Here is a 14199-nt window from a genome sequence, read left to right as displayed (position 1 = left end):
AGCATCCCAGGTTGAGAACACCCAGAACACACCTGGCCTGTGGCCCATCATAGTTCAGCTGCTGCTTGCTGCAGAGATCAGGCCATGTCCCTCATGGTTGCAACGGACAGAGCTGAGTACCTGACCATGAACTGCTGCCCAGAGCCAAGAGCAGCATGGTTGCTCTTTCTACAGAGCACCATGCATCACTTTTACATCCAGTCAAAAAGTCCTGAATCGGACCATCCTCACTCAGGGGCCATCTGTGTATTGACACGCTGCTGTCAGTTGAATCTGAGAGACACACCAAAGACGCACATTTTAAAGACTTGGGCCCCAGCTTGGTGCTCATGGGAAGTGGAGAGATGTCAAAAGGCTGGAGTCCAGAGGTCTTCAGGTCATTAGAAACATGCTCACGTAGGGGCTAATTCAGGTCTGGCTTCCTGCCTTTTACTCTCTTCCTAGCCTTGAGAGCTCTGCCAAGAAGTGTGCCACCACAGGCCTCACACAGCCAGGTCGGGTGATCATGGCTTGAAACCTCTGAACCCACGAGTCAAAACCAACAAACTTCTCTTGATAAGTTGGATGACTTGAGCTGCCTTAGAGTAACTGATTAGCCCATCTCCCAAACTGGAGAGGGGCAGTCTTCACTCAACCCACCTTTGAGGACCCATGCCAGCTCAAGTTGCAGATTCCAGGAACCAGCAAGGCAATATCCCAGGGATCCCAGCCCCAGTTGTCAGCCGCCCTGCACCCTGCCCCATCCTCTGCATCTTTGAAGGATTATTACATATCCCCTTTTGCTCAAATTCCTACTTACAGAATCCACAGTCATGGTGAAATGGTTATATTACATGATAGCCAATGGCCTGTTCTGCAGCAATAGGTCATGGAAGACCCTTCCCACCCAGGCTGTCCCTACCCCCTGCCACTGTCTCCTGTGCAGCACCCTGAGTGTGCCTCATTGGCCTCTTCTGAGCATGAGGATCTCCCCCTCAGCAAATCTACCCCACCCTCCTTGCAACTTTAGCTTTCTAGACATAGAGACCAATGGTCTGGGCACAGATGGGAGAAATCTGCAGTCCTACTGCATGGAGACTCAGTCCTTTGTTGGGTGCACAGCTCCCCAGGGATACCCACTCTCCCATGAGATACACAGCCACTAGGCCTCGTTCTGCAATTCACTTTGCAAACTTGAGTCTGGCTGATCTGCCCCTCCCTGGCTCCCTACCTCAGTCCTGCTGAGTGGAGTGATTAATGGTTCGGAATGAACAGCAGGCTGTGATGGGATCCATCAAGGGTTGTTAGGAGCACAAATAAGTGACAAGCGTCTATGTCAGGCTTCGTGGGTAGTGCTGACTGGGGTGCCTTGCAGCTGGGCAGACCCAGATTTAAATGTCAGTTCTGCTAGCTCCTGGCTGTGTGGCATTGGGCACTGTGCTTAACCTTTCTAAACCCCAGTATCTTCATTTGTTAAATGGGGCCGACTACAGCAACCTTACAGAACAAACAGGTGAGGATCTGAAGTCATACCCTTCTCTCACTGGGCCTCCTTCTGAAGGCCAGAGTTTAGATGGACGGGTTGATAGATCAGGCTCCCAATTCTGCCATGACATTCCCTTCTAGAACACAAGCTCCTGGCTCCAGCCTGCCTTGACCTGCTGGGACATCATGGTGTTCTCAGATTTGTAGCTTCAGAGAGGGAGGGAGGCTCAGAGAGATTAGTAGTGACTTCCCCACAGAAGTAGTTAAGCTCTGACAGACCTAGGCTCCAGGCAGAGGCTGTGCACCTTCCCAGCACTCGACCAGAGACCTTCTGGTACCCTTCCTCTCCACACCTGGCTGTTCTAAGCTGTTCCTCAGAGCTGAGATTGGCTGAGCCCAACGGCTGCCAGCCCGGTGGAGTGGAACCGTTCTAGGTACAGAGACAACCCAGCAGACATCCTCCCACTCCCCCCACCGCAACCTGGAGATCTTCAGATAGTCATCTTCAGATAAGCCTTCCTGAGCCTCTCTGGTTTCACCTACAAGCGAAGCCTCAGGCCTCCCTCTAGAGCAGGAAGGAGCCAAGGCCTCAGGGCAGGGTCCTGGATGCCTTTTGCTTATCACAGGTAAAGCTGGAGGACACTGGTTCATTTAACAGTCACCTATTCCCTTCATTAATTTCCTTATTGATTATTGTATGACCTCATTCATTTATTCAGTTAGTCACTTATTCACACCTCTTCAGTCTATTACCCACTCATTCATTTGTTCACCCGTCTAGTCATAGATTCATTCATTCACCCATGCATTTGTTCATTTCTTACTAACCCATTCATTTCCCATGCATGCATTCATTTATTCGTCCATGCATTCATTTGTTTACCCTCTCATGCATTTATTCATTATGAAATCATTTATTCATCCTTACATTCATATATTCATTCCTTTACTTACTGACTCATTCATTCATTCATTCATTTATTCATTCATTCATTCACTCACTCATCCATGCACGTATGCATACATTCCCCCACGCAGTCGTTCATTCATGAATCCTTGAGTGCAGAGCGCTGGGGCGGGAGGCCGCGCTGGCAGGTTGCGGGTGCGAGGCCCTCCTCCTCCGGGCGCCCCTCCCGCCGGGCTCCCGCGCCGCCCCGCCCCGCCCCCGCCGGGAAAGCGCGCGCTCTCGGGGAGCCGCTGCTCAGCCGCGGGCGGGCGCGGAAGCCGGAGCGGAGCCGGCGGCATCTACCGAGCCGGCCGCTCATGCCCCGTGCGCTGGGCCCGCGGCCTCCGGAGCCCTGCGCTGCGCCCGGCCCGGCGGGGGCGAGGCCGGGTGGGGCCGCCCGGCGGCTGCGGGGATGCGGGGCTGGCGCAGGAACCTCGCGCTCTGCTTGCAGCGGCTGCCGGACGAAGGTAGGACGCGGGCGCGGAGGGGCCGGGTGTCCCTGGGGCCGGAGGGTCACCGCGGGACGCACACTTGGCTCAGAGCTCGACAGGACCGCGGTGCGCACAGCCGCAGAGGAGCCGGGCCATTAGCAGCCACGTGCCTCCTCCTCCGCGCCGTCCGCGGGGCCGGGAGCGCAGGGACCCCGATCCGACAGAGCTCTGCGCCCAACTTTCCTGCGCACTCTGGGCCTGCGGCACTGCACGCATCCGGAGCCCGCTGCTACCCAAGTTATAAAGAGACTGGGCGCTGACGAGGGTCCCTGCCGGGTTTCCCCTGCCGCAGCGCTGCGACGCCGCACCTCCGGGCTGCCCCTCCCCTTACCTGTTGTCTTCACCACCCGCAGGGTAGAGGATGAGGGTGAAGCGGCAGTGGGAGGATTTGCGCCGGGCTGTCACCGCGAAGCAAAGTTTGGGTTTGGTGCTAATTAGGAATTGCTAGGGCCGCGAGTCCCGGACCAGGTGAGGCAAAAGGCAGCTGCCATCCCCCATTCCATAGCTCACGTTTGAGGGCGACACTGGGTGGCACGAGCACTGCCTCACACCTGCCCCTGCCTTTAACCTTCACAACCACCTCTCGGGGGCGCTGTGATTCTTTCCACTTTACAGGTGAGAATGGCCTCAGAGAGGTGAAGCCCGGTTCCCAAGGTCACACAGCCCGGAAGCGGGGATAGTTGGGATGCGAACTTAAATCTATAAGACCCAAAAGCTTTAGGTGTCTTTTAGCCCCCAAGTTGAAATTTCCAGTCTCTATTTTCTAAGCTTGCTCTGAGGAGCCGTGGGCTTGTGAAACTAGTCTTGCCCATCTGTTCTGCTTAGACCCCCATAATCCATCAAGCCTGAATTGGTGCCTATGATGCTTAAGGGCCTAGGCACTCAGAAGCTGAACGGCCGATCTGGGCACCTCGGGGACACGGAGGGGGAAAGTTTCTTGTCTGAGGCGAAGAAGGAGGCACTGAGTAGGGCAGTCAGCTGGGGGTATGAAATGTTCTCAGGGAGCCAGCAAATTAAGGAATTTAGCTCAGGCAGGTGCGCATCACTCTCCACCCCTTAGACAGATATGGACTTTCTGGAAACAGCTAAGTCTTTTGGCTAGGTCTTTTCTGAGGCCTTAGTCCTGACCAGACACATAAACGAGAGCCAGCTTTGAAGTTGGGAGCTGTAATGTCCTGTAGGGAAAGTGCTACACACACACACACACACACACACACACACACACATGCGTGCGCGCCTGTGGCATGGGTCACTTGACAAGTATACCCAGAGCACCTTGCGATGCAGAATGCAGGGTATGTGTGGAAGCAAGTGTGGCATGTATCCCCTAAATATGGAGTGCATATGAGGTCAGTGACACCAGTGAGGGATGGGGCCACAGACCCCTGTGAGAGCTTTGCCTGTCATGGGTGCTTTCTGTTGGACAAAGGCCATTCATTCCCTTGGTGACAGGCAGCACTCAGCCTTTCCTGGAAAATCTTAGTTGGGGTTGATCCTTGACCTCCGCTACAGTGGGGGTGGCAGATGCAGCCATCTTGAGACAGGAAATTACTATTTTAAAGAGACAAGATCTCCGGCTTTCTCTGGACTACAGGAAAATTGGTTCCCATGGGTTTGCTCTGAGATGTGGGTCCCGCTGTACAAAAGACTGGGTGGTGGGAGGTAAGCTAAGCTGAGGACAGAAGAGACACAGGGACAGTGCTCCTGAAATCTATCAGAGAGGAGCTTTACTCAGACAAAGGGATGTTTTGAACAAGACTGACTCCTCTGGGTGCCTTGCTGGGTAATGTAAGGCCTTTGGGACCAGACTAAAGTCTGTCTAATACCTCTGTCCTAGTTTGCTTATCTATCACTGTGATAAACGTCATAACCAAAAGCAACTGGGGCTGCGGGGGAGAGTCTATTTGGCTTATAGGTTACAGTCCATTATAGAGGGAAGCCAGGGCAGGGACTCAGGGCAGGAATCTGAGGGCAGGAATCTGGGGGGAGGGACCCAGGGCAGGAATCTGGGAGCAGGGACTCAGGGCAGGAATTTGGGGGCAGGGATTCAGGGCAGGAATTTGGGGGCAGGGATTCAGGGCAGGAATCTGGGGACAGGGATTCAGGGCAGGAACTCAGGGCAGGAATCTGGGGTCAGGGACTCAGGGCAGGGACTCAGGGCAGGAATTTGGGGGCAGGGACTCAGGGCAGGAATTTGGGGGCAGGGATTCAGGGCAGGAATTTGGGGGCAGGGATTCAGGGCAGGAATCTGGGGGCAGGGACTCAGGGCAGGAATCTAGGGGCAGGAGCTGGTAGAGACCATGAAGAAGATGCTGCTTCTTTCTGGGCTCGTTCCTTGGCTTTTGCTTAGTTGGTTTTTAAAATAGAGTCCAGGCCTACATGCTCTGTGCTGTTATTGCTCAGTGGGCTGGGCCTCCGATGTTAGCAGTCAATAAAATTCCTCACAGGTATGCCCATGGAGGCAATTCCTTCAGGTAGGTTCCCTCTTCCAGGTGACCCCAGGCTTATGTCAGGTTGACAGCTGAAGCTATGGCAGCCTCTCTAAGTGTCACCTTGGGACCTTGGTCATGCTAATCTCCCACCCCTTCTCATTGTCAGTGTTAAGCATTGAACAGGGCCTCCGTGCATGCTAGGTAAGCTCTCCACCCTGTTTTGCAACCTTAGTTTGTCATTCACCCTGCAGGTGTCATGAAGAGTCCCTGCTGTCCTGTCCTAGTGTAGGGACTAGCACACAATAGGAGGTCTTCTTTCCTGATTGTTACAGCTGACCTGATCTTAGATTTGGGGAAATAATCTAGTACACTGATCAGTGGAGGGCTTGGGACCTGGTGTGGAGTTTGTGTTGTGTCACAGCCTCTGGAAGGGTCTTCATTGATATGACCCAGGTGACTTCACAGGATAGTGTCTATGGTATGGCTGCTTAGTCACTGTCTGCTGGTCTTGCACTCTGAGGTTGACTTCAAGCGACAGGACTACTCAGCACCATTTTTAGGGCCTGGAGTAGTGACCAGTTTCTTGGAAGAGGGAAACACATGGCCATGCAATTGTGGGGGAGCTTTCTGTGGTACTTGCTTCTAAATGCTTACTGTGTGTGTGTGTGTGTGTGTGTGTGTGTTTGAGAGTGACACAGAGAGAGATATGCTCTAGTGAACCTTCACTTCAACCTTCATGCTCCTATAGACAGTGACATATTCTCTTCTATTCATTGCAGCGAATGCTTCATGAAAAGTCCCCCCCCCCCCCGTACACACACATGCACATACCAGTCAGTGACTGTGCATTAGAAACACCAAAACTGGTCTTTAGCGGAAAGTTGCTTCAGTCTGCCAGGCATCCAAGGTACCCAGTGCTTGGAGGATGGTACTGAGAGACCAGAAGAAGCCCTGTGCAACTCAACAGAGATGGTCAGCTGTCTGCCAGCAGCATCTTCTGTGGGTTGGCCTGATTTGGGCTGCTCCTTTATCGGTCCTTCCTACTCTCTGATACCCTCTTGGAATGTTAGTCACGGGGTATCAGAAGATGCCCATCCTTCTCCACAGAGATGGGGAATGAAGCGGCAGCAGCCAGTATGTCTAGGGCTCTGTTCTGTGTGGAGAGTCCTACTGTGAACAAAGACCTGCGGGGACAGGTCACACTCAAGGGACAGATAAAGAAGTATACAAGTCAATGAGGAGGGATGGCTTCAGAGTGGAGGAAATGTAAGGCAAAGTACCAGGGAAGGAGATTTCTTCAGGCATGGTGCAGGTGGTCAAGAAAAGTGACTTCAGTTGCCGGAAGGATAAGAAGGCCCAGCCAGGCCTAGAGCAGAGGAGCAGTGGTTTGGGCCAGGAGCAGCAGGTGCCGAGAAAAGGATAGGTGTGCAGGAGTCATACATGTTAGGCTGTGTGATTTGGTGACAATGAAGGAGACAAGACAGAGTGTCAAGCTGTAAGACTGAAGGAGTCCAGATCTTGAAATGCAAGATATCCAGCCCCAGAGAACCTTAGGAGAACTTAACCCAAGCTTGGGATGGCTCCACAGATAATCAGGATCCCGAGTGGTGTGAATAGCAGCTGGGCGAGACATCCCAAACAGAGGCTTGACACAGTACAGGGCAGATGCGGGAAAGCAGTGGGACTGATGCTGGAAAGCAGTGGGAGCCTGGAGCCGAGGCTCCGGGAGCTGTCCAGGGTTCTGACAGACGCGTGCCAAGTGTCTGGAATTACAGGCTGTTAGGATGGCATGCAAGTGCTTGTGCACACACACGCCTGTGTCCTGTGGTACCCAGCCAGCTGATGTGTCCCTGTGTCGGTTACCTAGGAGACAACGGGAAAGATGATAGGATGGAATGTGATTGGCTACTCACTTCTGCTGCTCATCTCTCTGTCAGACCCGCAGGCAGGGGTTACAAATGGTCCTTGTGGGCATGCCAAATGCCGGAGAGAGCCTCGGATGCTCACAGCCCCAGGCCCTCTGCTTGAGTGTGGCTGCCAGTGCGTGCCATGCACACAGCTTGAACAAAGCGGCATCTGGAGCTGATGGACGTCCTGCTGTGAAACATCTGCTCAGGGCTTTAAATCAGGTAGTGGGGACCCGATAAATTTTAGAAGAACTAGCCAGACTCTGGAAAGGATCTTTTGTTTGGTTTTAATAACTGAATGTCAACACCCAGGCTGATTTTAAATGCCTCCTTGGTCCTCCAAAAATGCAAATAAGGCTTTGAACGGCGGAAGTTATTTCCCATGACGAGGCGGGTGATGTCAGTGAATGGCTGCCCCGCCTCCACTTGGCCCGCTGGGTGATGTGAAGCTGTGATTGGGCTTTTTCTTCCCTCCCCATCCTTAGAACATTTCCTTTTCTTGTACATTGTGACTGAAGAGATATGAACATTCTCCTTAGAAAGGTGTCAGGGGAACAAAGCTGTGGGCCACCTTTCCATAGCAGTTGGGGGTGGGAGTGGGTAATCATTTAAACAACAAACAAACAAAAGAAAACAAAACAGAAATTGGCTCTAAGGCCACAGAAGGTTAGCCCTCTCCATCCTTTCTCCCCATGCACACTTCAGAGTGGCAGGAGATACAACCAGGGAGGGAGACATCCAAGTCCCCCCTGCTCCCGGCTTCTCTGTTCTAAGCTGAAGTTTTCACATGCCCATAACAACACTTCTCAGCCTCTTCCTTTAATTTTAGAGAGAACAATAATAAAAATATCCTACCTCTACAGCCAGCTTTTGATCCCAGCGCTTGAGAGGCAGAAACAAGCAGATGGATCTCTGTGATTTTGAAGCCAGACTGGTCTACATATTGACATGGCTCCAGACCAGCCATGGTTGTATAGCACAATGAGACCTTCTGTCCTCTGCCTTGTCCCCAGCTCCTCACTTCCCATGTCATCCTCTCAGCCGTTTGAACAGCAAATCTGGGGGCTTCCACTATATAAACATCAGCCCTGGTGCCCCAGGACTTACTCAAGAGGCAAGACAAGAGGAGTGAAGGAAGGTTGCTCAGGGCTTCTTCACTCTTTGTCACCTCTGTTGGACCAGATTGACCTTCCACTGTTCTGTGGTCACTTCCTTGACCTATGCACAACAACACATAAGAGGGAAGATAGAGGAGCCACCTGCAGTGAGCACCTGCTGTGAGCCAGGCCCTGGGGTCCCTTTTTCACATCCTTCCTGTGAGGATGCCCACAGGGAGTTCAGTTGAAGCTTGGGGAAGAGAGATCACCTGGTCTGAGGCAGAGGGTTGCCAGGGCATCCCTGTTAAGCTGAAGACTCTCTTCCCAGTCAGGGTGCAGCACTTGCCAACCCAGTCTTGCTCCCACTTCTATTCCAGACTATCACATGGATACCAGTACCAGCAATTGTTCCTAAACTGTGTGACTATACTTGATAACTTTGCTTTGTGAGCCTCACTTGTCTTCTCTGTAAAGTGGGAGCATGAACAGTATCCAGGCAGAGAAGTTGGGAGGAGCTAAAGAGATGAAGGTGGGAGAGAGATGGGATTCTTGTGAGATAGTAGCAGAGAAACGAAGTCAGAGCCTAGTTAGGGAGAGCAGAGTAGGACCAAATGTCCTCCTGTGCCCCAGGGCCATGCTTGGGGGCCAGAGGCCAATCAATGTATGCTTCTATATTGGAACAGGATAAAATCATGCCCTACCATTTTTACAACTTATAATTAATTTTAAAAAAACTATATGTGGGTGTACATGAATGCTGGTGCCCATGGAGGGCACCTGGGGTCACCTTGAAGCTGGAGTTACAGGCACTTAGTTGTAAGCCGCCTGATACAGGTTGTGGCAATCAAACTCAGGACCTCTGAAAGAGCAGCCAGTGCTCTTATCTGCTGAGCCATCATCTCTCTAGCACTATATAATTTTAAAAAACATAATTAAAATAATCTCAGACAGAAACCCCTTTTATTTTAAAAAAATAAAAGGATAAAATATTTGAAAGAAGTTTTTTTAAAAAAATTAAATGCCTTGAGTCAGACAGTACCTATGGCTACTTGTTTAGCCCATCTGGGACTCCATTTCCTCCTTGGGAAAAATGATAAGAGAACTCTCCCAGGGGAGATGACATGTGGACACTATGAGATAAAGCAAAAGAGGGAATACCAGCAATTAGGGAAAGCAAGTCTCACTTTTTAAAAAACTAGTAGCACATGAGGAGATGCTGAACGTCACTGTCACTGGGGGATGGCAAGTAAACATACCCCGCACTGCTGTACCTCTGCCAGAATGTCACACTGAGACCGACAACAGAGAATGCTGCTACCTGCCCGCTGCTGGGAAAGCAAGAGTGGCTACTTTGGAAGACAGTCTGTTCATTTCTTAGAGAAGAGCCCATACCCTGACAGGGATGTGGGTGGGAAGGGGCAGAGCTCTCCCGTGACACTGGAGCTGGAGAGCCTGAGAGAAGGCTCCTCCGCGCCAATGGCTCCCCAGTGTGCTGCGGTTCATGCTCTGCCTGCTTTCCAGTTAACTATTAGTTTTCATGGCAGCCCTATGAAGTAAGTACTTGTTTTTGGCTTTTTTGGCAGCGCTGGGCTTTGCATAAGGCAAGCAAGTGCACTACCACTCAGGCGTCCGTTTAATATGTCTGGCCTTGAACTCTCAATTCTCCTGTCTCAGCCTTTTAAGTGCTGAGGTTACGAACAGGCCGCAGAGTGCCTGGCTGAGGTAGGCACTATGTTTAATCCTATTTTTCAGACAAGGAAACTGAGGCAGAAAGGCTGAATGGCTTCCAAGGGTGCAGACAGTGAAGAGCAGGTCTGGGCCTGAACCCAGGCTGTGGGCCCAGGGTTTGTTTTGTACCCCACGACCTTCCCCAAGGTGTCCCTTGGATGTCCACACCTTGCCCTCGAGAGCCTGTCCTAGGTTGGGGATTGGCTCCTCTTCCCAAGATTGTGGCCTGTAGAGCTTGATCCCAGGACAGTGAGTCCTGCCTCTGGCTGGACACTGTAAATGGAGGGCGATTCACCAGGCCAGAAGAGCAAAAATGGCGCCTGGCTAAAAGGCAGGGTTTGTTTGACTCTCTGTGGGTGGAGATATCAGTTGTTAACTTAAATGGCAGGAGAGATTTCACAGAGCTTTCCTTCAAAGACATGGCAGCCCTGAGCCTCCCACTTCTGCTGTCCGTGGGAGGCATGTTGCCATACTCCACACCAAGCCCAAACAGCCACCTCTCACCAGTTCAGCCCATAGCACACTAAGGAATTTGGACTACACTCTTTCTCAGACACTTGAGTTTTCAGGTGGGAGGGTGGCATCGTCTGGAAGCTTCCACCGGCTGCTGGAGGGCTGGGGCCAAGCAGACTTAAGGGGAACACTAAAGGACCACATTAAGAGTGGAAATTATAGGGTCTTATTTTATCTTTCTACCCCTTACCACAGTTCTGACAGAGTGAGCTGTCAACTATTTATCAGTTAAGGAAATAGAAACTCCAAGGGCCAATTTTACAAGGTAAACAGACCAGAAAAAAAATGGGACCAAAAAAGTAAAAAAAAGGGTGTATATGGTAAAAGAAACCACCCACAAGGTTCAGGCTGAGCCCCGGATGGGAGGAAGAGTTCATGGCATGTGGCACTGGCAGAGGATATTCTGAGTGTAGAAAGATCCCTCCAGTCAGTGAAAAGAGACAAGAAATCTAGGCAGTGGTAACATCTGAGTGAGGAGAGCGAGATGAAAGATGGCCGCCGCATCATCTTTAGAAAATATTATGGTAGCATTGGGGACACTCATACCAACAATAGCTCAGTTTCTTTCTTTCTTCCTTCCTTCTTTTCTTTCTTTCTTTCTTTCTTCCTTCCTTCTTTTCTTTCTTTCTTTCTTTCTTCCTTCCTTCCTTCTTTTCTTTCTTTCTTTCTTTCTTTCTTTCTTTCTTTCTCTCCCTCTTCTTTCTTTTAAGAGTGTGTGTATGTGTGTGTGTGTGTGTGTGTGTGTGTGTGCATGTGTGTGGGTGGTGGTGGGGAGGTGCTTGCCTGTAACCCTAGCTATCCTGGAACTCACTCTGTAGACCAGGCTGACCTTCAAATCAGAGATCTACCTGTCTTTGCCTCCCAAGTATTGAGATTAAAGGCGCATGACATCACTGCTTGGCCAATATTTCAATTGTCTTAAAGATTTATTTTTCAAAAGATTTTATTTATGTGTATGTGTGTTCTACCTGTAGGTATGTCTGTGCACCATGTGCATGCAGTGCCCTCATAAACTAGAAGAGGGCGTGAGATCCCCTGAACTGTAGTTAACAGTCAGTGAACCATCATATGAGCAAGGGTAATGAACTTGGGTCCCCTGCAAGTACAGCCATTGTTCTTAACTACTGAGCTGACTCCAGTCCCATAATATCAAGTTTAATGTTTTATTTATTTTTGTGTGTATGTAATGTTTTATTTATTTTTGTGTGTATGTAAGTACACCTTGCCAAAGCTTAGGTAAGGCCAGAGTCCAACTTTGGAAAGTCAGTTCTTGTCTTCTGCATTTGCATGGGTTCTGGGAGAAGAACATGGGTCATCTGGCTTTCATTGTTGGTTGGTAAAGATTTTTACACACTGGATCATCTTAATAGCCCCAGCACAACATTGGTTTTAAGAGAAAATGTAAAGCTAGGTGAAGGCGGCAGTGGCAGCACATGCCTTTGATCTCAACACTTGGGAGGCAGAGGCAGGCAGATCTCTGATTTCAAGGCCAGTCTGGTCTACAGAGTGAGTTCTAGGACAACCAGGGCTACACAGGGAAACCTTGTCTCAAAACAAAACAAAACAACAAAGAAGAGATGCAAATATTCATAGCGCCCAATGTTGGTGAGACCCTGGGGCATTGACATTACAGCCAGCAGAACTGTGTTGGCAGGGATTGGACACTTGCTAATCTAGAAATGCTGACATCCTTTGATCCTCCTTCCTTCTCGCACAGGGGGAGTGGGATGAGGTCTGTTTCAATGTGTCTTAGATACTTGCCCAGCTGCTCTGATAAAATACTTTGCTCCAGACCCTGTCCTCACCTCTCCTCTGCGGGGGAGGCACGGTTAGCCATTTCTAGCTTGTCTTCTCAGAAGTGTCTTTACCTCAGTGAGTCACTGTTAGTACTGTCATTCCCCCTTCTCCTACCAGGGCTGCCATGCCAGCCCTTGCTTCTCCATCCTGCTGTGAAATCTACTGTGTACAGAGACTGGCTAAAACATGAGCGTGTGCCTTTGGGGTTGGGTAGTGCATGCCTTTAATCCCAGCACTGAGACAGGGACTCTGTGAGTTGGAGGCCAGCCTCCTCTACATAGGGAGTTCCAGGATGACCAGGGCTACATAGAGAGACCCTGTCTCAAAACAAATAAACAAAGCCCATGGTTGAGTGAGGGCACCTTTGAGACTGGCACAGGGAGGCCCATTGCACCCTACCGCAGCTTAAACAGAACTGCCAGCACCCAGTGCTACACAGCTCTCTAAATGCTATTCAACCTTGCCCTGCCCCTGCTATAGCATTCTTATTTAAAAATTGTCTTCATACACTATATTTTGATCGTATTCTTTCCCTTCCACCAGCTTCTTCTAGATCCATCCCTCCTCCCTACCCACCCACCCAACCAACCAGCAAAAAAATGAAAATCAAAACAAACTAAAAAAAAAAATCAAATAAGGCAAAAAAAAAAAAATAGCAGAACAAAACACAACAACTCATAAAGAGCACAAGAAGAACATGGAGCCTGTTCTGTGTTGGCCAACTGCTCCTGGGCATGGGGCCTGCCCTGGAGGGTAGCTGATATACCCAGTGATGCTCCATTAGGTTATCCTGCCCTCCTAAGAGCGACTTATTTAGTAGGAAGAGGACTCTTCTGCTGTTCAGTGTCCCTGGTTAGCCAGTGACTTTGGATCCCCTTTGGCTTGTCACACAGCAGGATGGAGACCTCAGCCCCAGAGAGGAGCTGGGGGCGATGCAGGAAATGAGATGGGCTGGCATGGAAGACTCCAGCCTTCCTGCTGGATTCCTCCCAGCCCTGAGAGCTGGGGAATCCCATCAGGCAGAGAGCCATCCAAACAGCCACTCTTCAACCAAATGAACAACTGCTTCCCCCTTCCTGTCCGGGGAGGTGATTTATTCCAGGATGAGAAATGAATTCTCCCATGATGCCTCCCTGCCGGAGACCCTGCAGCCTGAGATTTACACCCTGCCTTCGGTGCAGAAGGCTGGACACCAGATTGATATCAGGAGTACAGAGTAGCTGCTCGGGATTGGTGAAGTCTTGGATGTCAGGTGGCAGGGGCAGCAGTATTTCACTGTGAGGCTGGGCCAGGCTGAGGCTGCCTTCCTCCAGTGATGCGCAGGGGCTCAGGGAGACCATGCCTGAGGACAGCACATTAAGACTCACCTCAGAGGGCTGGAGAGATGGTTCAGCGGTTAAGAGCACAGACTGCTCTTCCAGAGGTCTTGAGTTCAATTCCCAGCAACCACATGGTGGCTCACAACCACCTGTAATGGTATCTGACACCAATCTTCTGGTGTGTCTGAAGACAGCTATAGTGTACTCATATACATAAAATAAATAATTCTTGGGGCTGGTGAGATGGCTCAGGGGGTAAGAGCACTGACTGCTCTTCCAGAGGTCCTGAGTTAAAATCCTAGCAACCACATGGTGGCTCACAACCATCTGTAATGAGATCTGACACCGTCTTCTGGTGTGTCTAAAAGACAGCTACAGTGTACTTACATATAATAATAAATAAATATAAAAAATAATGGACTAAACCTCAGAAACTGTAAGCCACTCCAATTAAATGTTTAGCCAGGCAGTGGTGGCACACGCCTTTAATCCCAGCACCTGGGAG

General features: G+C 50.6%; 1 protein-coding gene across 2 annotated transcripts in view; it reads left to right on the top strand.

The window, feature by feature from the left end:
- The first annotated feature begins 2636 nt into the window (after nucleotides 1-2636).
- Grip2 (glutamate receptor interacting protein 2) overlaps nucleotides 2637-14199 on the top strand; it is an 82292-nt gene continuing 70729 nt past the window's right edge. For both annotated transcript variants that reach the window (XM_031382594.1, XM_031382596.1), the window contains exon 1: nucleotides 2637-2877. In XM_031382594.1, the coding sequence (XP_031238454.1) occupies nucleotides 2823-2877 (55 nt within the window). In that variant the 5' untranslated portion in view covers nucleotides 2637-2822. The remainder of the gene's footprint in view (nucleotides 2878-14199) is intronic.

This window comes from Mastomys coucha, unplaced genomic scaffold, assembly GCF_008632895.1.
Source record: "Mastomys coucha isolate ucsf_1 unplaced genomic scaffold, UCSF_Mcou_1 pScaffold20, whole genome shotgun sequence".
In the NCBI taxonomy this organism is placed as follows: Eukaryota; Metazoa; Chordata; class Mammalia; order Rodentia; family Muridae; genus Mastomys; species Mastomys coucha.
Note: the sequence above shows the minus strand (reverse complement) of the source record. Positions and strands in the feature narration are given on the sequence as shown.